This window comes from Halichoeres trimaculatus, unplaced genomic scaffold (assembly GCF_033239565.1).
Source record: "Halichoeres trimaculatus isolate MK-OKI-2021-1 unplaced genomic scaffold, fHalTri1.1 fHalTri1_scaffold_17, whole genome shotgun sequence".
NCBI lineage: Eukaryota > Metazoa > Chordata > Actinopteri > Labriformes > Labridae > Halichoeres > Halichoeres trimaculatus.
The window spans coordinates 10,426,250-10,453,661 of NW_027437195.1; the positions used below are offsets into that span (position 1 = coordinate 10,426,250).

The window sequence follows — 27,412 nt, forward strand, 5'->3', positions numbered from 1 at the left end:
ACAATAAAGTCACAGGAGGAATTGATAAAGAATCAGATCAATAAGCAGAATTGATAATGACACTGGTTTCCATAAAATCCAATACAGAAATAACATTTTACAAACATTAATGTGATTGTTCTTGGGCAGTGTCCTAAGATAACCTTTGTTATTATTTGGCGCTATATGAATAAAGGTTGATTGATTGGTCAATACCCATCCCTAATTATGGTAGTATATTTCTAATACATTTAATATCCATTACAAATGATCTATTTAAATCGTTTCTCATTTAATCACTAAGTGATGTTGCTGAATTATATATAATAACAAGATCTTAAAACTGGAAGTACACACACAATTTTGTTCTGGAATATGTTGCATACTTTCGATGATTATGTAAAAGTGCTTAACCCCAAGTGCAGTCCACTTGTATTTTCAAACATTTTGCACGTTTTGGAGCTGACTGTGGAGATGCTAACTGTAGAGGTCTGCAGACATACAGTAGAAGCCTTATGGTGGAGGTCTGCAGCCAGACATTTTTGTACTTTTTTGGAGGATCCCAAAATTTGGATTTCAGTCAACAAAGGAATTGACTTTGTACTTTCTAAGTGCTAGTTTTGATTAATATATATATTTCTATATCTATCTATCTATATCTATATCTATATCTATATCTATATATAAATATATATATCTCTATATATATATATATATATATATATATATATATATATATATATATATATATATATATATATATATATATATATATATATATATATATATATATATATATACATAGTTCCTTTCCTAGCAGTTTGACAGTTTTTGTTGATGTTTCACATACTATATCCTTAAGTATCAACACAGGCAGAGGGAAACTGAGATGAGACAGCCAGGTTAAAAAAGTATAACTTTAAAGTCAAAAGTCAGTGAAAAAGTGATCTTTTTTGAAATCGTCGAAGGATGTGTCTTGTTAACAGGAACAGAAAAGAAAGAGAGAAGTGTTGCATCATACTGGGCTTTTCCTCTGAAAAACAGACACATGTTCATACCTCCTTCGTCTTGACCTTTGACGCACTCCCACTATAAGAAACTGAAATACGCCCAGAGCTTCAGAGCTACTGAGACACTCACAGTGATCACATCTGAGAGATATCAAAGAAAGCAGTCTGGTGAGTTGATGGCTTGTTCTTAAAATTTGTACTTTAAAAACATAACAGGGAAGATCAGATACATTTTTTTGTAAATCAAAGTTTTGGGGAATTTCAAATAAATTTCACCAGTGAGCTATCACCTATAAATGAATCATTTTTATATAAAAATTGGGTGATTTCATAAACTAATGTTACGTTTCTCAAGCTTCTGTTAGGAACTTTCTGTGAGGAAGTGAATGATTAATCAAAGAGTGATCATACTAAAACCTGCACCTTCCAAAATGGAAGTTAACTGAGCAATACACTGTTGCTTTTCAATGTTGTTTCTTAAAGATAGAAATGGCAGCCACAATGACACCTCCCATCCCTGTTACTGGAACCACTGATCTGGGTCGTCTAGCAGGTAACAGCTCAGGCTTCCTGGACTCTGAGTTTCGTTATGTCCTCTTCCCAATCGTCTACAGCATCATCTTCGCCCTGGGCCTTTTTGCCAACATCTACGTGCTGTTTGTCCTGCGGTGCCTTCGTGACGCCAAGGCCATGGGGGAAATTAGAATCTACATGACAAACCTGACAATCGCTGACCTCCTTTTTGTGTGCGCCCTTCCTCCCTGGATTGGATATTACGTACGCCATGGTAACTGGGTCTACTCAGACTTCACGTGTCGGGTGACTGGCTCCTTGTTCTTCATCAACACCTACTGCTCTGTCCTTTTTCTGGGTGCCATCAGCGTCAACAGATACTGGGCAGTGACTCGTCCTCTGGATGCAGCTTCTTCAGACCACAGACTTCGAGGGATCATTCTGTCTGTTATCATCTGGGTGGCAACCACGTCAATGGCAATACCATCTCTAGCGTCTCCAGGGACCAACACTGATGGAAATGTCACTCGCTGTTTTGAAGGATACCACAATCAAACAGATTTGGAAAAGAAAACAGTGGCTGCCACTCATTTCGCAATAATTGGAATATTCATTATCATCTTTTTTCTTGTTGTGGTTTGTAATTTCCTCATCGCACGGGTACTTCTTTCCCAAAACCCTCCTCCACCAGATTTCAGGTCTGCAACAATGACATCCAGAAGGTCTCATGGCTTGTCGTCTTCATTTAGAAAGCCCAGAGGGGTAAAACGCAGGGCTCTCCAGATGCTGCTAGCTGTGGTTGGAGTGTTTGTTCTGTGTTTCCTGCCTCACCATGTCATTCAAGGCCCCTGGGCACTGGCAGTGCTGCAGATCACAGAGGGCTGGGGCCACGTGGAGTGGGACCAGAAGACTCGCCAGGTGCTCAACGACGCACATCAGGTTACCTTATTTCTCATGGGCCTAAATTGCGTTTTGGATCCTGTGGTTTACTGTTTTGCCACAAGGAAGTTTAGAAGGTTCGTAATGGCTCATATTAAGAAGATAGGAAAAGGAGAGGGTTGTTCAAACACGAGCACCTCACAGCTCTCCATGGACAGCAGAGATCAGAGCCAGAAACACCCAAATGAGCGTCATCAGTCTGAAGTGAACTGATTTATACTGTATGTAAAATGTGTTTTTGTTATATACACATGAAAGACTGAATCTGAGACTCATCAAAGATGGCAGGACAGGAAATCAGTCGTTTTGGGTCATGAAAGTCCTTCACAGACTTTGTTTTACATTTAACAAGGACATACTGCACAAACTGTGGTGTGAATTGCACCACTCTTTCTGCTTTTCCTGTGTCAAACCCACACTTGAAAGCAGAAGTTTGCAAGTAGAAGCACAATATAAATGTGACATTTCTAGAGGACACTGTAGAAGTCCGTTTTATAACCTCATGTGTTGCTCATCTCAAAGCTGGTGATTCCATACAAACAAAGGTTGGATGTTTCTTTCAGGGTGTTTGGAGTGGAGCTCTTCATTAGCTCACACACACTCAGTGTACGATCTTGCATTAAATGTGTGATAATGAGACGTTTTCCCATGAGTTGGGTCACGTTTCAACTACCACATAGACGAGTCATAACCTGTATTGTGAAAACTGGGAGCAGAAGTAATAAAGTTTGAGCTACGTCTTCCCTCAGGCATCCAATATTGTGACACATTGTTGGTAGAAACTCCCCAGATTCATTGCAACATAGAAAACCTGCTTTACACAGTGTATACACTGAACTGTACTTTTCTTACACTTTTACACTTTTTACTAGATTTATTTAGCTGTTTTTAAATAAATATTGTGTCATTGCCACTAAATGTGTTCAATAAATTAAAATAAAAGGTATTTTTTAACAAGCAGAGATAATTATGCTTGTATTCAGTGTATTTGTTCTGCAAAAATGAGATTAATATTTTTTAACCACATTTTTTTTATTAACGGGTCCTTTCTGTTTAAAAAGAAATGTGTTTGTCTAAGTAGACCAGGACCTGTATGCACATCCAGTCATTATACAAACAGGATCATTAGTCTTAACGTATTGCCCATTGCCCATGCAGGGTAGCATTAGCTGCATGCACGACTGCAAATAACTGGCCAGTTAACTAATTGCACTATGAAAGCGAGGCAGGTGCGCAACGTCATATGTCTGTGAAACTTTCTGGAAAATCCTTATTCAGCAAATTTAATTCAAAAGCTAATAAAAAAAAAATTCTGTGGAAAAAAAACTTTCATTTTTTTTAAGAATATAGACAGAACCAACAGCTCCTATTTGTGAATCAATGATTGAATTTTAGAAACAAGGATAAAGGGAAAGTCAGGAAACATGCGTGTGGTGTTTCTGAATGCAGTACATGATCTCAAAATTTAAGGAAGCTTTGCAGAACAAGGTGTGGTAATCCTTCCGATAGTGCCTCTATCAAATATAATGCTCTGTGGGGCGTTAACCTGCCTCATGCATGCCGCTAATCCATTTTTGTTTTTCACGTTTAGTTTATCTCTAATAACTGGACATGCATCGGACCTAGATCTGTAAGATGTACCATTTTCAAAACATCAGATAAAACAGTAAAATCAGGCTCAATCAATGCACATATTTCAGTCATCTCATGTATCGGGTTAAAGCCGAGCTCTGTCTATAAATATTACCTAACTTTATCTTTATTTCACTTCCTATTGCCGTCACATGTCCTTTTTTTATTGCACAACTACACCTTCCACCAACATTTATGACAGACTTGAGTACACATTATCATCGTTCATACTGGCTGGGTCCAGGTCACTGTAGGCTGGGTTGGTGTTTGTGTAATTAATGTAGACGTCTCCGTCAGCTTCAGTCTGTTGCAAACCTCCCCTGGTGAGTAAAAAAATGTCAAAATATCATCAATATACACAACAAACAATACATTTGCGACAAGAACATTTCCCCCCCTTGTAGTCTTACTTTGGAGACTTTTCAGGTCCAGGGGAACCTTAAAGAAAACAAAGAAAATTCCATTATTTACAGAAAACTGGCTAAAAAGGTGATTAGACAGAAAATGATCTAAAATGGTGTTTACCTTTAGTTGCAGTCATGGAGGTCTTAAGTTTGTCACCAAATGTTTTCCAGCTTATCCAAGAAAGCACAGCAAGGCTGATGACCAAGACCACTAGGATGAGAACGAAGGCAGCGATTCCTAAATTCTCACCAACTATAGTTGGCCAATAAAAAGAAGAGAGGGCACAGAATTGCACAGGGATATGTTAGGTAACTGTAACAATTATTCATTCTTATGAGCAAATTTTATGCTTGGGACAACCTGATCACACACACCATATAAATCAGTTCATGGAAAGGTGTCCGACACAATTTATCCACAATTTATCATAACCCGTTGACATTGTAGCAAAATAAACTTGAGTTTCTGTCTCAGACTGGCCTGGCCTTGAGAGCCAAGAAATAGTGACCGTACTGATATCCAGGCAACTGTAGCAGAGCTGGTGAGTGCGTCTATAAGGTGCTGATCACTCCCAAGTATGTAATAGAGCACTTTATGTGTTCTATAATTAAAAAAAAACTAAAATAAAAATAATTATAATATTAAAAAATAAAAAAATAAAAAAATACACACAGGGCTGCATAGTGGCGCAACGGTTAGAGCTGCAGCCTCACAGCAAGGACATCACCGGTTTGATTCCCAGCTTGGCGGGTGGGCCTTTCTGTGTGGCGTTTGCATGTTCTCCCTGTGCATGGGTGGGTTCTCACCGGTTCCTCCAGCTTCCTCCCACAGCCCAAAAACATGCTCACCAGGTTAATTGGTCACTCTAAATTGTCCCTATGTGTGAGTGTGTGCGTGAATGTTTGTCTGCCTCTATGTGTCAGCCCTGCAATTGACTGGCGACCAGTCCAGGGTGTACCCCGCTTCTTGCCCAATGACACCTGGGATAGGCTCCAGCCACCCGTGACCCTGAACAGGATAAGCGGTTCAGAAAATAAATGTATGAAAAATACCTAAACATGGACTGTTAAGTCTATGTCAACCCTTTTCCTTGACCTACGCTGATAGATCTAAAACCCATTTTAGGTTACTGGATTAGATTTTTCTCAAAACAGTACACAACGCTTAACCTGGGCAGATTTCCAACCCCCTAATTAGTCTTATGTTCTTCAAGACAGCTTCATGAGACTTGCTGAAATGATGGGGTCATAAGGATCTCCTAAATGTTTTGTGACACTGTGGAGGGATGGGCCTCAAACACCAGGGTCTGCTCGTAGGTCTACCCCTAACAGGCCTCTAGAAGGCTGACCAATCATTGAGAACAGGATTTGTGGAGCAGAGACCAGCAGCTGAGGGAAGCGCTTCAGCTTAAATGCTATAATAAGGTTTTTTTAAAACACCAGGGAGAGAAAAACAGGGATATTTTTGTAAAGTCACTATGGGGGTACCAGAGGGGCAGTATAAAGCTCCCTAAAAAGCAACAAACCCTCTCATTAAACCATAAGTGGAAGTGATAGGAGGAACAATGCTTGAAATTTTGACATTTATGCCATGTATGTTAAAAGGTATTCCACTGTAAAGCTCTGAGAGGAAGAGGAACTGAAAGAGGACAGATAAGTCAATATAAATAGCCCAGGAGAAGTTCTGTTAACCTTGTTTAACATCGTCTCCTGATGAAATGTTCAGCTTCCCAGTCAATGGGCGGATATTAAGCTCTCTAAACACATCTTTTTAATACATACAATCATTTGTGTTCGCCTTGACTCCTCATCTCACCCTGTCAGAATTCCATTACACAAAACCACCCGCTCACAATGAGGGGTGATCTCATGAGGGCTGTCTACAGTACAACAGTTTTAGGCTGAAATGCAGCAGTGTCGTTGCACTTGCACATCTTCTCATTTACTGGGAAACAACATCAGCAGAATCACTTTTCCTGTTGCATCACACATGACATGAAAGCAGCACGGTGGAAACAACAGAATTCACCTTTTAACCTTCCGTTCATCTGGCTATGGGTGAGTGAATAGGCCTATCTTTTCTTTTTATCCTGCTGAAAACAAAATGACATGAAAGGAACTGGACATCATTCAACCCACTGCAGCTACAACACCTGAGTTTGTGGTATGAGGAAACTTATGACGCTGCCAGCCATCTTTCAAAAGTTGAAACTGGTTTCAAATGCTGTCAAATCAAAACTCACGATGCTTACAAAACCAAAGACAAAACCACTTGAAAATGGTTCTTTCTCTTTCAAAACTGCAGCCTGGCATTTGTCTCTAAATGTTTTCAGAAGCAGATTGAAGGAGCAAAAAGATGCATCAGCATGTGGGTGCTTTGATTGATAACTTTTTGTATATAAGATTTTTCAAATCTCTGTGAGGTTTTCATAGTTAAAGGTCCCATATTATGCAAAAATCACTGTATTAAGTCTTTTAGTGAAATTTGTGGGTCTTTGGCTTTCCTCCCAGCCCACAAAATGTGATATTTAATGACAAAACCTGTACTTAGTAGTGCTTGTGAATGTAAAATCCTGACCTAAAACGAGCTGTTTGGACTTTGGGGATTTGCCGACATCAGCGATTCCTTTCTTGACCAATCAGGAGCAAGTCTGACCTGATTGATCCACCAGAGCAGATACCCCCTCCCATTCCTGTACATGTGTGCTAGTCACTTCACGACCGACTGCTCTTCCAACTTTGCACAGTACAACAGAGGGCTAGTGAATAGACTGGTCCTGAATCCAGGCGCGTTACCAACCATCCACCAACAAACCTCAGACCCTGGAAATGTGAGTGTTTTAAATGCTGTGTGCTGTGGAGCAGATGTAAGAGCTTTTCCTCAGTGTCCCCCCGTCTCTGTGTTAGCTTCAGGATGCTAACTTTATCTGCGGTTAGCCTGTAGTTTTAGCCTGTAATGTTACGGTAAACGAGCTTCGATGTTTTCTAAACATTATGAACTCAGAGCTCGTGGCGGTGCTCTCAGTGACGTGGAAGATCGGGGCGGTATCAGCGGTGGGTTTACATTTACATTTACATATGAAGGTCACGCCCACTAAATCAGAGCGTTCTGAACAGAGGGGCTATGAGAGCCTGGAAACAATGCTGCTGTGCTTGATTTATTGGCTTTTTGGACCAAAACATGTTACTACCATTTCATAAAAACATCAGTGATCTGTATTAAACTGCAGAAAAAGAGCATAATATGGGACCTTTAATACATCATAAAATAAAACTGAACTGGCTAAAGTTAGGAAAAGGAAACCATGTTAAACCTGCAATTGCTGGTCATTTATCATCTTATGGTAGCTAGTATGGAAACATTAGCATAAGTCATCTTAGGCTAACTTACATTAAACTTTGTGGAAAGGTTTTGGGAGCTTCGGTGCAAACAGCTAGCTGCTGTACAAAGTAACACGTGATGAGTAAGAACCAAAAGAGAAGTTGTGGCGGTTAAATAGTGAACTGAAAGACACAATAAAGGTTTATGAAGCGAGGAGAAGGAGAGATTTAGTGAAGCAGTGGCTTTACAGGGCGCTTGAGACTGAGACGGTTTTTGTCTCCAACATGAAGGAACTCATCTTGACCCACCAACCTGTTGGATGCATAGAGATGATGAGGACTGTGTGGTTTGGACTGACTCCCCAGCTAGAATGCAAGCTCATGGCCCGACAGCGATAAAGTCCACTCTGTTTTGGTTTGCTGAGGGTAAGATCACTTTCATTGCCCGCATGGTGCCAGGTTTGGTTTTCCAAATGTTGCCAGGACCAAATGACAGTCTTTGGCACAGATGAAGCGCTACAGTGAAGGTGGACCATTTGACCCTCTGCCACTGGGTAGTCTGGTGATGCCACCAGCTGCAAAGAAGACAGCTTTTCTGAAAGGGGCAGACAAGCAACGGAGGAAATATTAGAATTGTATGTAGCTGCAACTTTAGCGCATTGGTTTCAGAGATATCACTGAATCTAAATGAAAGTAGATTAGAAGCATTGCATACGGTACCTTCTGTAGTCATTGAGATTGTAGTAACTTCTTGGAGAGTTGTATTTAAAGCCTTATGTGTAATCCCAAACTCCACTGTAGGAACAAAAATCATGGATGAGTCTTAAGAGTATATTTGAAACCTTAACTCTGAATTCTGTTGGAGCATTTATCAACAAAACAGTCCTTACCTGTGTCTCCACACAAAAGGAGCAGGAGGAAGAAGCAGCAGAGCATGATGTTCGCTGAGAAAAAAAAAACAGGTGCTCCACTGACTTCAGGAGAACAAGAATGAATGTTGAGTGTTTTTCAAATAAGCACAGGTGTTAATACAGGAAGTGTACGACTGGGAAGCTGAGGTTCAGGGAAGTTTCAAGTTCCTTTTTCCAGACATTCTCACAGATAGTTTATCCTCACACTGAGCAGAAAATTGACAGATCATTCTCTAATTTTTTAGACAAGGTGAGCAGCAGAGTGTATCTGCTGCTTTGTTCCATTCTGGCATTAAGACATTCGATGATGGGGCAGAAAACGATCTAATGTGAAGAGATAAACCTGCCGTTAACTAAAAACATGACGTCAAAGACATATGTTACTCAGTGGCTCCTAAAAAGTGACCAAACCTCATACATGAAACCCTTTTGTATACAAAGACACAGTGACTGTGTAACTGAGGAGACACAAGCAAAGAAAGTTTTCTGCAGTTTCAACAAATATTAGAATTAACAGCATTAACTGGGCCAAAATTAATAATCATGGTGGCCAAAAAGCAGAAACTTTTGTATAAATATATAATACACTATAATTACACCAGACAGAATGACATAACGACAAAAGCAGCAACAACAACAAAAATAACAGATTTTTTGTTAAGTGTCACCAGAATTAAGTCAAAATTAGAGGTGAATCTTACTTTTAATATATAACTTTTAAGTTGTATCAAAGTTGTAATATTGTGGGAATGAATTTCTAATTTGACATGATTAAAGTCACAATACAAAGTTTATTGCTAATAAGTTTGAATTCTAAAATATCCATATCTATCTTTAAGTGGGTGCAAATTCAGCCCGACAACAACAACAAAAAGAAAAAATAATAGAAAGCACCCCCCCCCCAAAAAAAAACAAAACAAAACAAAACAAAACAAACAAAAAAAAAAAAAACAAGGTGTCTAGAAATGTTTCATGGGCTGCTTCAACAATCACAAGCTCAGTATGATTATCGGTGCTTATAAATCCTCTCTAATTTTAAAACATAAATAATACAGTATTATGATTAAATTATCTGCCCAAATATCAAAAAATAAAAAAAAATGCTCAAAGCGTCAATAATGAACCTTTACAATAATGAATAAAGCTACCTTACAGCAGAAAACAAAACGACTGTAAAGCATCAGTGTCTGTTTTCACTGCCAGACTCCCAAAGATACTCAGTGTTTTGGTTTATGCCAGCCTCACATGCACTCTTGAAATCTGGTAAGTGTTTTTTCTTGCATCACCGTGGTCAAAACCATTACCTGAAAAAAAAACAAATATCAGCTGCTTTTTCTCAGTGCAGACCCAAAACCATCCAATACGGCTTTAAAAAAACTTCCACAGCACGAGGCAATGAATCGATATAAAGCTGCTACTATAGCAAATGTAGCAACAGCAGCATGGAATCAGAACAGAATCACTCACAAGTCAGAGAGTTAATCTAATGCACCAAAATACTGAGAATAGTACAATAAAAATGTAGAATGAGCAAAGACACAAAGGTTTTCATTAACCTTTTATTATTATTATTATTATTATTATTAAATTTGTTTTCTTCATTTTGTTTTTCATCTCTCAGTATCCAAGATGATTTTTGACATTCTGGAGAGTTTTTAGTTAAAATTTTCTTCAGGAAGTCAAGTTGTTAATCTACAGGGACATCTTAACGCTTTCACAGCAGCAGCTAGTGTGACATTTGTTGCTTTCAATATTTCTATACACTGTCTTTGCACTTTTTGCACTCAGGTGTCTGGCAATATCTGTCTCTAGTTTGCAGAACTAGTATCTGATCATGGTGTATACTTACTCTTGGCATACATGTGTGACTTCCTCTTAATGAAACTGTGTACACCAGAGGGGACAGAGGAACCACTCACTCTGAGAGGAAGATAGACGGCCATACCAAATAATTATCTATCTCTATGTGTGTGTGTGTGTGTGTGTGTGTGTGTGTGCATGTCTTTTCCCCCAGTCATTATTCTTCATTATTCTTCTATTATTCATTACGCATTCATTATTCTCCCCGTACCGCTGGCTACAGTCATGCCTGTTGATTCGCACTGCTGTGGCCCTCCTGCCAATACATGACAGAAGAATAATGGGAGGACGTTTGCAAGATGTGTGTATTAGCAAACAAACACGCACCTCACACCTCAGTTTTTGTAAAGACTTTAAAAGTACAAACACTGTAGACTGTGTTTGATTAACTACATCTTTAAATATTGACTGGTTTGGTCTCAAAGTGACTACCGTGGCTGATAAATGACCAGGTAGTGAAAGAGGGAGTCACCTGAGGGTTTAGAGGTGAAGAGAGACAGAGGGAGTGAAGGAGAGATGGGCATAAAAGCTTTAAACTGGAGAAACTGAAATCTTATTTCCGGGTAAAAAAAAAAAAAATCCTCATAAACTTAATATGAGCCTCAGACATCTGATGAGTTAAGAAAAAATGCATTAAAAGACAAAAATGACACCAAAGTTTATTTTTAAGAGTCAAATAAAAAAAACAAACAAGTAAAAAACCCTTCCAATTGGATAAGAAAACCTTATTCTGTTTCTTTTAAAAAACTTGACGAGCAAATATTTATTTGTCTTAAAAACCAAGTTAGCAAACAATTTTGTCTTTGATGTGTTGAAATATTTTTTTTTTACAAGACTTGTATTGTTAATGTGGCCCATATTAAGCCTAATAGGAACTGATGTTCGATACTACCATTTTCCTTCTTGATCCGACACGGAGTAAAATTCAGGCTGGTATCAGATACCGATACTTAATGGAAATACACTGTGTCTGGTAAATCTAAAAAAAAGTCCATTTCAAAATGTTTCACTAAATTGATATTGCCGGTACAATATTTCACTAAGATTTAGATCACTTTTATTTTTTTTATTCATCTTTTATAGTACATATTTTTCTTAACTTACTGTGACTGTTCTATTGCAATTGTTCTGTGTAATTTAATGACACCTGGTGTCTGTAATCCACTTTAATGATCAATTCTTTAGGGAACCTTACCTGAATTAATATAGGCTTTTTAGCTTATATGAGATTATCTCCTTAATGCACATATTACGACTTCAAGTGAACTCATTCAGCTTTTTATTGAAGCATGTCTTAATTTTGTATCTTATCTCATGACCACACCTATTAATTCGAACAACTACACCAGCAACAGTGCTCTGCATGTGTCACAAACAGCGTCTTGGCTCTTTGTGGTGCTTAAAAAACTCCACCCACCTTTTGCGCTCTGCCTTTCTGTCCTATACAAACTGCAGGCTATTGGCTGAGACTGAGTCAGAGTGAGAGTAACAGACTGAGCAGTGTGCAGCTGCGTTTATGTGTTACAGACTTACCCAGGCAGAAGAAAAAGTAGTTCCCAGTTTGGTGACAGTTTTTCGCTTTGTTTCTGTTACCCTACCCCAAATGACTTAGGTATCAAAAGTATTTTTGGTTTGTGAATCAATTTTAGAGCATAGAGAGCTGTTGTCTGAAGTATCGGTATTTCGCTATTAATTCGCACATCACTACTAACAAGCAGGTGCATGGCCACCAGGGTGGCAGGGGGTGGCACTAGCCACCCATGAGTTGTCAATCAGTTTATTTGCCTGAAGTTTCAAAACCTGGACCTCATAGACTGTTTGAAGACTTTTTTATGCTGCACAGCGGGTATTATTATTTGCTGCAAATATATAATTATGTTAAACACACTCTAGCCAACTATTTTATTTGGATCTATGCACAGCATTAAAAAAAAAAAAAAGTTTGATTTTAGTGTGCCACCCTTCCACAGTCGATGTCCCAACCTGCCCACCAAGAAAAAAAATCTGGAGACACCCCTGCTTATAAGATAATTTTTACAAAAAATAAGACAAACACCTGCTTAGATTTCATTTTTTTTTTTGCTGTGGAAGGTGCTGCTATGCTATGTGTAAGAATGTATTATGTGTCAAACTGAGTAAAAGGGATTTTCAGAACAAGCAGTCATATCAGTGAGTGACAGATGATAAAATAAAATAACACTTCATTAATCTCTAGGAGGGGAATTGGATTGTTGCAGTAGCAACATGGTAATGTAGTAATGAACACAATAACTGAAAAGTGTAAAAAAACAAATGTGCAAAAAAAACAAAATAGAATAATAAAAGGTAGAATAAACTAAAATTGGACAAGTTTGAATAAAATAAATAAAAAATAAAGACATTTATAAACAGGTGAACACCAGTGTGAGTAACATTATACAGCACAGATAGGGTGATGCAGAAGTGGCAGCTGAAGTGACAGTTACTAAAAAAGTAACAGGATGTGTGTATGAAGTGCAGTGTGAGGTGCAACATCTTGACAGTCCTAAGCATCCGTTGTTCTTGAACAGTCTGATATTAGGCAAGTTTGCTGACATCATGGAACATATAAATGCTTTAGGAGATTGGTGGATGGGAGATAAACAATTTTGAGGAAAAAAAGAGTGATTAGGGGTGCAAATTTAGCTCAGTGGTTAAACAGTGCCACCACCAAACCTTTGCTAAATGTCATTCCCTACTCATTTTTCCCTGTTTATACACTGTATTATCATCTGAATAAAGGGACATCTTGAAAATAATTACATTTTAAACAGAGATTGATTGCAGAGTGGTGCATTATTCCAGCCAGCTTACATATTGGTAGAAGCTCCCAAGTACTGGTTTTTGCAACTCACCTGGCATAATTGGTTGGTCTTTAGCGCCACCATCAGGATAACTGGCCCACACAACCATGTAGAGCAGTTTCTGATGGAACTGAGTGCAAAGTTTGTCCCTGCACAGATTTCATCTGTTGAATCACAGGACAAAACTGGACCCTGCAGTGAAATGTTTAGTGCCAGGAACTGTCTTTACCAGTCTGTCCCTCTCTGGTTTTATTGATAATGATCCTGTTTGTCTTTACATGCTCTTGGTGTCACTTTATGGTGATGCAGTGGGTCTCATAGTGGACAGGAGATGTGTAGTGTCAATTTGACTCATTAACTGATGGTTCACAAAGTTTTATTGAAAGTGATACCTTTAAACATCTACGAATAGAGTGAACATAGTAAGAGCGAGAAGAAATTAATAAAGTGAATATGTTTGTACGCTTACAAGATCACTTTAACCCTTTAAAATTACACATTTAATCATATCCTTGAATCATGTACCATCAACCTTTACAGAGTTAGAAATTATGCTTATTTTGATCCATAAATCAATGGTTATCTTTAAACATGATGAGCATCACAGTTGTATCGTCCTTGGCCAGCTCTAACACATTTACATAAAACTTAAAGGTCTCATATTATGCAAAATTCACTTTAGACTGGTTTTGTAACAGTAATATGCATCCCCAGCCTGTCTACAAACACCCTCGAAATGAGAAAATCCTATTGTCTCCTTCTCTTGCTTGCTCCAGACAAAGCTTGCTTTCAGGTGCGCTCGAACACAGGAGTTGAGATCTGCCCTGCATGACGTCATGATCCTAACAAAAAGTAACTCCTCCAGGCCCGCTCCTTGTACTGCCCCATCTGTGCAGCGTTTTTCACCTTGGCTGCCAGGCTGCTTCGTTAAAATAAACATGGCGAAGGTAGGAGCAAAGCACGGCGGTTGCTCTGTTGTTGAAGACGCAGTGGATTAATTTTACTTTTGGTGGACATGCACCCACAACAACTCCTAAAATGTCGTATGTGTGTGCTCACCATTTCACTTCGGACTGCTTTCTCAACAAGTGCCAGTACAAAGCAGGATTCACCAAGAACCTGAAGCTGAAGCATGGCTCTGTACCAACTGTCCGTGACCCAGCTATGTGGGAGCTGTAAGTTTTACTAATTTATGTCGCTTTACTATATGCTCTACCTAGCGTGATAGCCTGATGAATGTGGTTTTAGCATGGCAGCTAACATAAGTTACGGTTTGTAACTTAGTTTCCTTACACTACGTTAACACATATGAATAAATAATATCAGGGGACATTAAAGAGAAGATATATGGACATATATTTCTCGTGAAGCAAGCTTTATATACATAATGTTATCTTTTGATGTAACTACTTGTCGCTGTAGCCCCCGGCGGAGCTAATGTTGTGCTACAGGGTAGCTAACGCACTCTGCTGTTATTATGGACGCATCACCACTAATGTGTGTGTTACTGCTGCAGTTTAGTTTGGTTGATAGATGTCCCTCTGGAAAAACTAATAGTCCAGGCAGCACACAGTTCTTTCTGCTCGGTATGGTCATATAACTCTGGTTAGCACCAAGCTGCTAACGTTAATTTATATCGAGACACATAATATTTGTTACTAACCACTCAGAAACGTCCTGCTGCAGCCGTAGAGTTTGGATTTCTTCAGGCGCCTCACCCTCTGGGTCAGACTCTGGATCAAGCTGGTATGACTGAACCACGGCGCTTCTATGAGCCATATCTTCGCACTGTGTGAAAACACTTCAGCATGTCAGTGGAGCAAAAGCCACATCTTCGTCCAAAGAAGTTGTGAAGGAGTAGTGGACAGGGCAGCTCATTATCATGTAGAGCCACGCCCATAGAAACAGCTTGTTCTCAGGAGTGCTCAGGAGAGGAGATTTACAGAGTGGCTGAAGTCCAGAAAATAACTGGATTTTGAGGCAAACAACTTTAAATTGACTGTCCTGGGACCTCTGAGACCTATTTGAACTTGTTGATGAGTTGCATAATATGAGACTTTTGACAAAACTATGAAAATGGTTTTAAAATTCAGTTCAATAAATCAAAGATGATTAGTCACTTAACAAGAAAAAGTAGATGGAAAAGTAGCCAAAACAATTCAACTCTCTCGATAGTCATTTATTTTTTTTTAAGTGGACGTTTTTGGATTGAATGAATTCGGCCCCAATGTTCAGCCATGTCACTTCTCACTGATTTACACTCCACAAGTAAAAAGAGGAGGATGCAACAGTGCTTCAGCTGTAAAATGTAAGCCATGTTTAACAATACTGCATGTTTGCCAACAACTGTTGGGTTTGCATTTTACTCAAGATTTCATCAAAAATGTAAGAATCTCTTTTTAGATTGTTTATAGAGAAGCTTTCAGCACTGATGGCCAGTATGCACCAACCTTGACTTCTTAAAAGATTTCTGGAAGATTTCTTTTTCGTAAAGTGTGTGACAGCACTGTGGGCTAAATTGACAGGCTTTTTTTTTTTTTTTTTTTTTACAGGACGGTGAGTTCTGTCTTCCATTTAAGGTCTTGATTTAATTTCAAGTTCAGGTTGATGTCTGCTTCTTAGGGAAAGCTGACACAAGTTGCTGGCACAACACTGTCACATAATCACACGTTAACTAAAAGTCTCATTGTGAACCTGAGGAAAGCAAGTCTAATATAAAGTTTTTTTTTCATTAAGTTATTTCAATCCTAAATTTCCTGAGGGAATTCTCAAGCTGCTGATGGTCTCTGATCTTTTTTTTGTGTTATTTAGTGCTGAGCAGGAAGTATAACAACATTTCAGAGCAGCACAAGGAGAGTGGTGAGAGTGACAATAAAAACGCAGGCTGATGTATCTCTCGATGGTAATCTCTGAAAAAATGGAGAGAAAGGGTAAAAAACCAAGCTGGGACTTCTGATGGTAAAAAATAAAGCCAATGTGGAAGTGCTAGAAACTGAAGTTCCTTGACTGTCCACGGGAGGCTGGGTTCAAAAGCCAAGGAGACACATTCAACACTCATTTCAAATTTCATATTGGTGCTTACAGTGAAACTGAAAGGTCAGTTTCATTATGGCCTGTTTCACTGCGAGTGCACACCGCTGAAGCTTGTTTTGTGGGGAATTATGGGTTCAAAAAATGTTAAATCCAAAAGTTTTGTATAAATGTTTATAACAAGTTGCAGGGATCTTTGGTTCCTAAAGTGGTGTCAGGGACCTCCCTGGGTGTCATGAAACACTGGATATGTTTACATGCTGTCATTAACCCTTTCATATTCAAAGTATTGGCAATAACCCAGTTGCACATAGCCATGTAAACACCAGTAACCTTTTTTTTAAAACTGGAATATGATCATATTACTCCTGTTCTAACCCGAATATTTGGTCATGTATACGTAAATTGGGAAGTCCCAATCAAAAGGAACATTAGTTTGTGTTCTGCACAAGTTCTGTTCACAAGGAATGTTTTTTTTTTTTCATACAGGAAGTCTGCTGTGCTGCTGCTGCTGCTGCTGCTGTTGTTGATGCTGTTGCTATGGATACAGGAAGAAGAAGTGGAAATGACGAGCATTGCATCATGACGTTCTCCGTGCGGCGCTGTTTTGATTGGGATACCATGTAGGTAGGAGTAACCCTGTTTGATCATGCAAGTAAGCAGGTTGGGAATGTTTCAGAAACAGGGATATTGACCTGAACTTGAATATTGACTGCATGTAAATGTAGCCACTGATAGAAATGTCCCAATATGTCTTTCATTGATTATTGTTGAAATAGAAAAAAAATAGGGGTCAGATTTTATGTAACACCATGCAAACAGAAAATGTTCAATAGGTGGCAGTTTAATTTTGGAAACACAGCAATACGTACACATGTGATATCTACTTTTTTACTAATGCACTAAATACGCTATTTTTTTATATACTTGTTTATTCATTTATTTTTTGCCTGTTTTGGGAATTGGCCTATCAGCGTATTTCTGTGGCAGAGAGTTGCCATTCTTTAGCACTGTTATTTTGGAGGCCAAGGCTTAAAAAGTCTTGAGCCTCTGGTTCAAGGTGGGAACACTGTAGCAGTTGTAGCGGTATAAGCCCTTCTAAACTCCACCTTTTTGCTGCTTGAAAGGTTCGAACAAAAGTTAGTCTAAGCCAGTGTGTTCAGTAAGGTAGCTGTTGTTATTTTGGTTTCAAAACATTCAACATCACAGAGAGTGCAGCGCCATGTTTTATGCAGTCTATATACGGCATCCAGTAAATTAAACAAAACAACACAAGGAGTTTAGATAGAAATAACTAAGATTATATGAATTATCTGTCTTATTTCAGATTGCTTACCTGCTTTAAAAGGTCCTTAACATCCATCTCAGTGCTTTTAAAGGAGAGAAAACTCCTTAAAGGAACTTGAGAAAAATGCATAATATATTATCTGTGTTAAATGTAAAAGTAGCATGTCAAGCACAGGCAGACACCCTTGAGATTTGGTATCTTCCTGTTACGCTTACTGCTGCAGACCTAAATCTCAGTTTCTTCAGAGTGAGCGCTTTCCAGGAGCATGTACAGCACTCGACCACTGGGTGGTGCTCACCTCTCACAGTTTTAAGCCCATCTACTCGCCCATGATGCAAAGCCTCTTCAGACTTTTTGCCCTTGGATCCCCAACCATTGCTCTAAGCTGCTTTGTATATCTACAGGTCATGTTCCTGCAGGTTATTCACCTCAAAACTACTGACTAATTCATCAATCTTACTCAGAACGCTGGAAAATGTCCCAGGAGAAAAATTACATGTTGATTTATGCATGGCACCTCAAACATTTTGGGCTATTTTTTCATACATAGACATTATTCAAATTTTAACCCCAGTTTTTTAGTTTATGCGAACAAATCTTTATTTATCAGGAGATTATTTTCTACTTTATACGTTAATATCCTTCAAATGAATTCTTGTTTCTACAGCTGCAGCGTCTACAGCTCAACCAGCCCTCTGTGTGTTCAGCTCTTGTGTGTTTTCACACTTGAGTTGCCGCTTCCCTTGACTTGTTCCTCTCAGATTGTGCGTGTTCTGAACATTAGCCCTATAGGGAGGGTTACAGTCACTTTGTTATGAGGAAATACACATTATCATGATGTTGAGTGGGGGGAACGTGAGATGCAGTGAGAGATTTCCTCTTTGAGACAGTTCTTTTTGATGACTTGAATGAAATATGAAGGCTTCGTGTGTCCAAACGTGTGTGTGTATGTGTGTGAAAAAGAGAGAAGGAGAGAAGATGAAGGAGTGCACTCATCCTTGCATCATTTTTTGATGGATACGTTTCCTCCCTCCTCTTGCCACGCGCTGCTTGTCACGGTGATGACGAGTGGCTTCCTTCTGCTTTTCTGGCGGGCGGTGGGATGTGACAGTCGTACGGGCAGCTGCCAGCGTGCTTCTCACAGCTCTTCTTCCTACAGGCCCCCCCTTACGTACACACAAAAACACACACTAACTGTCCATTTTACCAGCTCCACTCCTCCACAATCCACTCACAGCATCTTAAACGATGACCCTCGTGTTTTTCTCCTCGGCTGACCTGTTCGCTGCTTCGAAAAATAAAACAGCACTGAGCAGAAGACAGCAGTGACAAGAGCTTTTACAACACAGCAGCAGAGGACAGACAGCACTCAACTCCAGATGGGCGCTTCCTGTGCCAGGCAGGAAATGGCGCTGAGCTCCCTCGCCATCATATTTCATTTTAGCAGCGAGCGGAGATGATCATCACTTCATCTTCGGCACATCCGTCCCCCAACAGGCGAGCTGTAAATTCATTTCAGTCTTTTTTTGTTCTCTGTCTCTGTGTGGATCCCACTTGGATTGTTGTCATCATTGGCGAGAAATACTGGCTATTCAAACTCCGAGCTCCCCTCCTCCCCTCGCCTGCTGTGGCGTCGCTCTGGGTGGAGAAAAAAAAAGATGAATTCTTTGCGGATGACCACACACAGATGGGTACGACTGTGTGATATTTGTGCTCATACAGAGACTAATACACTTATGTGTTCAACATAGAAGCTCGGTAACCATCCTAACAAATAAATTTATTACATGTTGTGGAAACAGTTGTATCAGGCCTTCTGGTGCTCTTCACTGTGGATGAGGAAAAGCTCTGTCTTCAGGAGTATTTTGAGGACAGATTGAGCCTGTTTAAATGGTGAATAGAAGTCTGTTGTTATCCAAAGCAGCAGTTTCAAAGAGTGTACAGAGTTGATCAACCATTAGTAATATGTAGTAATATGTATATACCTAGGTTCCTTTCCTATTTGAAATCTGACCAAAGGTCAAAACAGCACCAGTACAATAGTTACGTAACTTGAGCTACATTTAAACAGTTTGTCCTGACCTAGTGTCTGAGCTTCCTCAAACTGGATTATTTTATTAGTTTGGAGGATTATAGTGTCTGATCAATCTACAGGCTTATGTCTTAAAGCTGCATATTGCTTTGTTGATCATTGGTGTCATAATGGATATTTTGAGTCTGTTGTAAATCTTCATATGAAGCTTTTTGAGCTGCTGTGTGAGCGTTCATTGTATATAGCCCTGTTTCCACAAAGCAGTCCAGTCTGGATCAGTTCAGTGAAGTGCGGGTTGGATGGGTAAAGCCTGATCCTGTCTGCGTTTCCTCAGCCAGCCTTGCCCTCTCTTGGTAGGGGGCATGGGAGTGACCCATTAGCTGCATCAGTTACATAAAAGCGTGATGCCATAGCAGCGCAACACACCCGTTAATAAATCCAATGAAGAAAAAAACACAACACGGTAAACAAAAAGCAATGATGGGAAACATCCAATAGTTCATCTTCTTTCTGATTTCCATGAGGCTCTTTGTTACTAGGTGCAATCAAGCTTTGTTTCAGAGGAGTCTGTTTTCTGCTAGGAGAAATACAGCAACAACTGTCGCACAGTAAGTGATGATTCTTTTGACCAATCAGTGGTCTGCAGTGTTGTAGCTCCACCTTCCTGGATTGGATTGGTTCAGTCTAGTTTAGATTAGTTTAGGACGCGGTCACACTGGCCAACCGTGCCGTGCCAAAGCACGCTTCGGCCCTAAAGTATGTTTGGAAAGGCCAGTGTGACCTCAACCATGCTGTGCTCAAGCACGATTCGCTTCTGTGCTTTGGCACGCTTCAGAGTTGTAGTCCCTAAAAAAAGTCCCTAAAGTTGTAGCAGTACTCTCTGTGTCTCATTGTGCTGACTCTGATGAGATCGCGTTTCATCTAAACAGACGCTTCACGATGACGGAGGCGGGCCATGTGCGTGTGAGACACCCGCTAAAGTCTGGAACCAAACGGAACTGCTTGATAGAATTGGGACTTAAGACATTTAGGGGCCGCTTATGCGACAACAGTTTGAGGGTGAAACACAAAATTATTGTTGCGTCTCAGCTTCTTGTTGACATGGAAATGGTGTTTTAGTTGATCTTAAACAGAAACTTTTCAAAGTTTGAGTGGATTTTTTCTGAAACGCCGAAGCACCGTTGCCGTGTAAAGCCAGAATTTTCAGTGGAAACTAAAAATGCTTTGCACATGGGCAAAAAATAGTACAACAGTACTGTTGTTGCAATCATCGTAAGCAACCTTGTTGTGCTTGTGCTGAAAAATCCGCTGACTGTCTTTCAACAAAATGCGATTAGTATTTGCCAATATTCCAGATGATGGGGCAAACTCTTCTTGGGTAGAGATCTACCAGAATCCACTTATAGCGCCATCTACAGGCCTGGCATGCTGATTACAGTGTTTTCAGTTACTTAGCGTTCCCATGTAAATGCAGAGTTTTTCCACTGCGTTTTTTTGCATTTTGGGGTGAAACATTGTGTAAATGGGGCTAGATTATTGTCTCGTTAAAACTAAAGGTCTTAAAGACACACTTTATACAAACATAGCTCCGGTGATGTGCCTAATTGTTGAAAAGCACCACACTGAAGTGCCCTTTTGGGAGCCCTAAAATCAACTTTTGATAGTGGGAAACTTGATACTCCCCTCTTTAATTGTCATTTTAGGACTTATAGGCCATTGATCCATTCTCAATTTTTTCGGAAGGTTTGAAGTTGTGTTGCTTTCTTAGAGCTGCTGTTGTTGAATCTTTTTAGTCAGAGACACAACTTGCTAAACTTACTGCATGTATGTTATATTTGGAGAAAGTGTGACTGATCTGCAGTCTGTTGGGTCTCTTTGGTTTGAATGGGGAATAAACTTTACCCAAAGAAGTTGATTCGATTTATTGACAATGAAAAAACCCTGACATTCATACATGGAACTCTTACAATGAGAAGACGAGTATTAAAAGCATAAAAAGTTGGGCACAAACATTTGTGTGTGTGTGTGTGTGTGTGTGTGTGTGTGTGTGTGTCTATCTGTTAGGGGGTATATGTGTGTCTCTGTGTGTGCGTGTGAGCAAGAGACTGCATCATCCCTCTGCTGCTCGGTGCACATGATGCGCTCAGCTCTGCTGTGTAGGCCCTGTGTTGAACAGATGTCGTGGACGCTGATACTGTCCCTGCGCTGAGCGGGAACAAATTACAAACCCATACATACACAACAACAACACCACACACACACACACACACACACACACACACACACACAGAAATATAACCTTCAGATTACAGATGGCCCCTATCAGAGACTGCCGGCTGGATTTGCAAGATGTAAATACTGAGGGGGTAATCCAGAGCTGTACGGAGGGGGGTATGACACGGGGCAGGACGGGCACCAGATGGCAGATGTGTGTGTGTATGTGTGTGAGGGGTAATGGTGAGCATGCAGAGGCACTGACATTTGGATTATGTTAGTCTGTTTTGATGGGCCGCAGATGGACCTGCCGTGGTTTGTTCTCCATAACATAATTTTTTCACCTTTTTTTGCCTGTGTTGCATCATGGGAAAAGGATAGGAACTTTCATTATATGTTGATAGAGAACTGCTCTAAAAGCCACTGAGGGAACATATCTTTATTTGGTCTGAGAGTATGTGCGTTTGACTTTCAACTTCTTTTTCAGGGAACCAACTCAAAGAGTGAAGAAAGGACAAACTGTGTTGTCATACGAATGAGTCCTTTAATTCCTCCACTTGCAGAGGTCACAAGCCAATCGCTCTGGCGCTCTAAGATACCGTGTGTTCCATCCTGGGGAACATTTTTTCCTCCCCGCCAGTCTTTGTCATTTCACCTCCTCCTCTACCCCTCCTTCCTCCCGTCCCTTACACCCTTTTCGTCCTTGCCGTAATTTCATCTCTTTGCACGTCATTAGCAAGCTGGTGCCTAATGAATTTCTTATCTCTCTGAATTCAGCGGCTGTTGTGATAACGTTTATTGTGTTCAGTTTTACTATTTCCCCACGTAGGAGGCAGGAGAGTGCATGTGTGAAAGAGAGTGGGAAAAAACAGGAAGAAAGAATGCAAACATGAGACTTTTTGTTTTTTAGTTTATATCGCCCAATATTTAAGTTTAAATAAATGTTTGGAAATGTGAATGAAAATAGACCTTAGAGGTAAAGGGAATGAATAAATCCAGTGACTGGAAAACGATGCATTAAGGAGTAGAAGAAAAGAAGCTCAGACGTGATTAAAAAAGGAGGGAAAAAGGAGAAGAAGGATGTTTCTGTGGCAGATGGGAGGGTTCTGGTCTGCTACTTATGGTCCTCGGAAGATTTAAAGTCCAGGAAAAGAGGTTAGTACACACACACCAGCCCATCACACTCACACTAGCCTATCACACACACATGCACACTGTCAGCTCGGTAAAGGTGTTAGAGGGGACTCCTGTAAACATCACCAACCCCCTACTGGCTTTCCCACAGCAGTACTTAGTGACTTAGTGACCCATGCACCCCCCCTACACACCGGCACCAGCCCTTGTATTAGCGCATGGTCGATCCAAAGTGTCACCTCGCTAACTATAGACACACACTCTGTCTCACACACACACACACACATACACACACTTTACTCACTGCGAGAGTTAAGCACATTCTTCTGACACCTTTCCTGATAGCAGAAATCATTCTGGGTGTGATGTGAGTGGGGGAGGGGGTGAGAGTGGGGGGTGAGTGGGGAGGGAGATTGGATGGAGAGCTAATAGCAGTCGTGTCACACTGCCAGCATTAGTGTAATGTGGTGTCAAAACAGGGCTTCATTGAGCACTTGAGCAGTGTTATAAAGTACAATAGTGTCGTAACACTGGTTTGGCTTTGGGTTAAGATTTGACGCTGGAGAGCATCAGGTTGGAAAGCCATAACACCAACTTCACTAAGACAGATTCATCGTCTGACACTGCTTAAATTGTGCTGTTTGTTTTCGCTGGTGTCTTCACATCTTCCATTAAACCTGATAGGCAAGCAGTGCATCAGACTTCAGTTGTTCAGGGCCATGTTCAGCTCAAACATGAGATTCCGTCTGTTCACCATCACCTGCTGCAGTTTCACTGACTTATCAGACATTTTTTTTATACCCTTAACTAACTTTTTTTTTTTCTTTCATTCTTTTCTTCAAAAAAAAAAGAAAAAAAAGGAACTCATCACCTTGTGAAAATAATAATTTGGAACAACAAGGTATCAGGAATGTCTCTGCCTGTGACGATCCAACAAAACACCAAATGTTTATTTTTTGCATTCCTGCTGCGTATTACATCTTTGTTTTTTGTTTTTTTGAGTGCCTGAAAGTGTGAAAAAAATTGAAAGAAAATGTAGTTATGTTCAGTTATTAAGGTTGAACGTAAATAAATAAATTTTAAAAATGAATTTAAAAAATATTAATAAATGAATAAATAAATAAAAATGCAAAAGGAAAAATGTTGACTTCAGAGACATGTATTGATAAATTAAACAAAAGGTAGAATGGATTATCTTTTATGTTGGATTTGGGCCACGCAAAAAATAAATATGAAAATTTAAGATTTTCAGAATGAAGTCTTGATGTATGAATATAATGTCTTAATGTATGAAAGCAATGTTGGATTGCCTGGTCTGACAACACGTATCCTACAGAGTACTTATGAACGAGCCTTTAGCTCGTAGCAATGTGACAAATCTGGAGTTCATTGGGGGAATAGGATAAAAAGTGGGAGACTCAGGAGAAATCGTGAGTGTTGGCAGGTATATGTTTGTTAAGGCACTAAAAATTGTATTTCTAACATTGCACCTTTTTTGGATTCAAACTTTAGACTGTCGTCTGGAACATAAAGCCTTTTCTACTTCAGGTTTGCATCATCGCTGCTTTTTTCCCACTTTAATCTGATACAACACAACTTCATTTTCATAACTACATTTTTTTTCTCTTTTGTGGATTTTGAAAGTTCAACCTTTAGGAAAGCAGGGTCAGGGAGGAACAGCCTCGCACTGAATACAGAGGTGAACTTTAAGCACACAGCTGTGCTCAAAAACAACCAAAGGTAGAGTCAAAGTCAGCGAGTGGTATGGCTACTAATATCTGATTTAAAAGGGTAAAATTTCTGAGCCAGGGTTAGGCTAAATGTGTTGAGTCAGATGGTGTGAGTTCTGTTGTGTTCGTGGGTTATATTTGGAAACATGGCTGCTGAGGCTGCCAAACTGTTGTTGAAGGTGTTTGTTGAAAAGTTTTGAGCTGAAGAACAGGAGACGCTACAGGAGGCTAGCCAGGTTTTGGTTATTGCTGGCTAAAAACATGTGCCCGTGGGGCTTTAAAAAGTTTAAGGAGTAACCAACTAAACAACATCACAGAGAGTTTTTTTTTTAATCTGGGACAATCACTGATTTTATTATTGCGGTTATATCAGCTACTGAGTCTGTAGCATCTGCTCCTTGAAGACACCAGTATCCTGCAACAAAATCAGATTAGTCCTTGAATAAAGCTTGAAAGCAGTTAGACACTAAATTACCCTCTGCTGTTTCAGGGGTCAGGGGATATATTAGCAGTGCTTTGGAGTGTCAAACAAATTAGGCTCGTGTGCGCTGACCTCTTTGAAGGCAGGAAAGAAAGAACATGTTATTCTCCAATCGATATGTTGAAGGACGGCAGGCAATGACTGTGAGGAGAAGTGACACATGCACACATGAGCGTAAATCTCTCCTGAAATAAAGGTCAGTAAGAGGTAAAGCTGCGTGTTAGGAAATTACTTCTTCAGCTCAAGTTAAAGTTGTGAAGAGAGGGGGAGATGTCTCTGAAGAGGCTGGGTTTGATGCTTTTTTAAAAATTAAAATTCCACTTTGAAGCAGTTTTACATCTAGTGGCTGTAGAAAGAGTTCATTTGAAGATGCAAAAAAGGAGCAGTTTGAAGCAAGTTAAGGCCTTCAAATAAGACGGTCTCTTCCATTTTGCATATAGAGCGCATGGACACACACAATGTAAATGCTCATTCAGAAACCTTTGTTTGCGGCACAGATTTTCCGTTAAACCACATAATCTTTCATCCTTTCGCAAAAGAAGCTCTCACACCTCTCATTCAGTTCTGCACCAGCAGCTCAGACAGCCATTGTACACAGAGTAGCGAGCCTACACAAGGACCCAGAAGCTTCATTACACTCCTGGTCTCATCGCACTTACACCCAGCCAGAAAGCAGCCACCGTGTTGTTCTGCGTTTCTCTGCTTGCCAGCTTGTCCACATGTCCTGGGCAGGGCTGGAGTGGGCGCAGCCTGCGGAGAGACGCTTAACTGCCTCAGCAGGAGCATCAGGAGCGCAATTCTGCTAGCTGTCCCCACGCATATGGCCCTGTTTTTCATTTTTGGGTGTAAACAGAGGAAAGGAGAGGAGAGGAAAGGGAGTCGAGGAATGGATGAGGAGTTTTTGACAAGAAGACAAGGACAGGGAAAAAAAGGGAAAGGTTGAGACTAAGAGATGGAGACAGAGGTGGAGAAAGTACAAAGGCAGGAAATGAGTAATTGAAGGAGATAGAGAGAAAAGGGTTGAGTGAGTGTGAAATGTGAGAAGAGAGTTTAATTTGTTTTTCGGTGGTGTCGTGCCGTCACACAAATGTGTTTACCAGCCCCTACTTTGCCATTAGTGACACTCGGGTGCTCCTGTAGAAGAAACCAAATAGGTTCATAACTGCCTCATGTATTCTCCAAATGTCCCCATAGCTCTCCGTCTGTTGGACTGTGTCCATCCGTATGTCTCCTCTCCTCACTTCATCCATCCTCTGTCTCTGTCCCGCTCTGTCCCTTTTCTCTTCCTGTTCCCTCTTTACCTTCAGTCCTTTTCTAAGTTTGAACCTCTGCCTGTGATAGAAGGCTGACCCAGAAGTGCCATGATGCAATGAGTGGTGGACAGGTGGATGGCATGTAAATGGGAGTGAGCAGGACAACACCAGAGTCTGTCTCACTTAAGGGAAATGTAAAGCTAAAAGTCTGTTTCCTTTCTTATTTTTCTTTTTTTCTTTTCTTTTCTGTTTTGTTTCGTTTTCTTTTTTTCTTTTTTCTTTCAATAAATATACTAGAATTTTCATGGGCACCTGTTGGCCCAGAATAAGTAAAAAGGGCAGAGGCTGCAGCCCTCTTGGCAGTGTTTGCTGGTGGACCCTGTGTCTGTATAAATCCCTGCTCCCAACATTTCCTGTCTCTCTTCAGCTTCAATTGAAAAAGTCAAAAATGATCATAGCCATGAGAAAAATTAAAGTAGAAACATTAAGTTTCATGAATATTTAAGTGCAGGCTTCATGGCAGTATTTAAAGAAACATTTGACTTTGGGGACAAATAAAGTTTTTATTTTATTTTATTTATTTTTAATCTATTTTTCAAATTACTGCTACAGCCACTCTGCTTACCTGGCAAAACTTGACCACACAAAAGAAAGAAACATTAAAACATGTCATGTAGCTGTCAAATGTTTAAAAAACAAAACAAAACAAAACAAAAGTTAACCCTGCCATTAAACAATAACTCATATGCCACATGTACAACCACAGCCTGTATGTTTCTTTTTTTTTTTGCAATTTGCACAGTTCTTTGACATCCTTTTCAGTACAGTATTTTAAATTGTTTAATTTTTAATTTTATTT

At 39.9% G+C, this 27,412-nt stretch overlaps 2 protein-coding genes across 3 annotated transcripts; one reads left to right on the forward strand and one right to left on the reverse strand.

The window, feature by feature from the left end:
- The first annotated feature begins 1,078 nt into the window (after positions 1–1,078).
- Positions 1,079–3,270, forward strand: LOC141806777 (platelet-activating factor receptor-like). 2 transcript variants are annotated; one of them, XM_074692452.1, is made up of 2 exons: positions 1,079–1,157; positions 1,477–3,270. In XM_074692452.1, the coding sequence occupies exon 2, from the start codon at positions 1,479–1,481 to the stop codon at positions 2,652–2,654; it is 1,176 nt and encodes a 391-aa protein (XP_074548553.1). In that variant the 5' UTR covers positions 1,079–1,157; positions 1,477–1,478; the 3' UTR covers positions 2,655–3,270. The 2 variants fall into 2 exon arrangements, with proteins under 2 accessions (XP_074548553.1, XP_074548552.1); XM_074692451.1 differs by having other exon boundaries at positions 1,113–1,157; positions 1,473–3,270.
- A 218-nt stretch (positions 3,271–3,488) lies between these two features.
- LOC141806933 (uncharacterized) lies at positions 3,489–15,222 on the reverse strand. Its single transcript, XM_074692651.1, has 7 exons — positions 15,055–15,222; positions 8,689–8,742; positions 8,519–8,593; positions 8,112–8,393; positions 4,599–4,730; positions 4,484–4,511; positions 3,489–4,393 (listed from the first exon to the last, which is right to left on the reverse strand). The coding sequence occupies exons 2-7, from the start codon at positions 8,732–8,734 to the stop codon at positions 4,267–4,269; spliced, it is 690 nt and encodes a 229-aa protein (XP_074548752.1). The 5' UTR covers positions 8,735–8,742; positions 15,055–15,222; the 3' UTR covers positions 3,489–4,266.
- Between the last annotated feature and the right edge of the window lie 12,190 nt (positions 15,223–27,412).

Bases quoted from the DNA above. Each gene is read 5' to 3' on its own strand.
- LOC141806777 (XM_074692452.1), top strand. From the start codon at position 1,479: ATGGCAGCCACAATGACACCTCCCATCCCTGTTACTGGAACCACTGAT.
- LOC141806933 (XM_074692651.1), bottom strand. From the start codon at position 8,734: ATGCTCTGCTGCTTCTTCCTCCTGCTCCTTTTGTGTGGAGACACAG. The intron at 8,594-8,688 runs GTAAGGACTGTT...TTGTTCCTACAG, and splicing joins CCTTTTGTGTGGAGACACAG to TGGAGTTTGGGATTACACAT. The intron at 4,512-4,598 runs GTAAACACCATT...GTTTTCTTTAAG, and splicing joins CTCCATGACTGCAACTAAAG to GTTCCCCTGGACCTGAAAAG.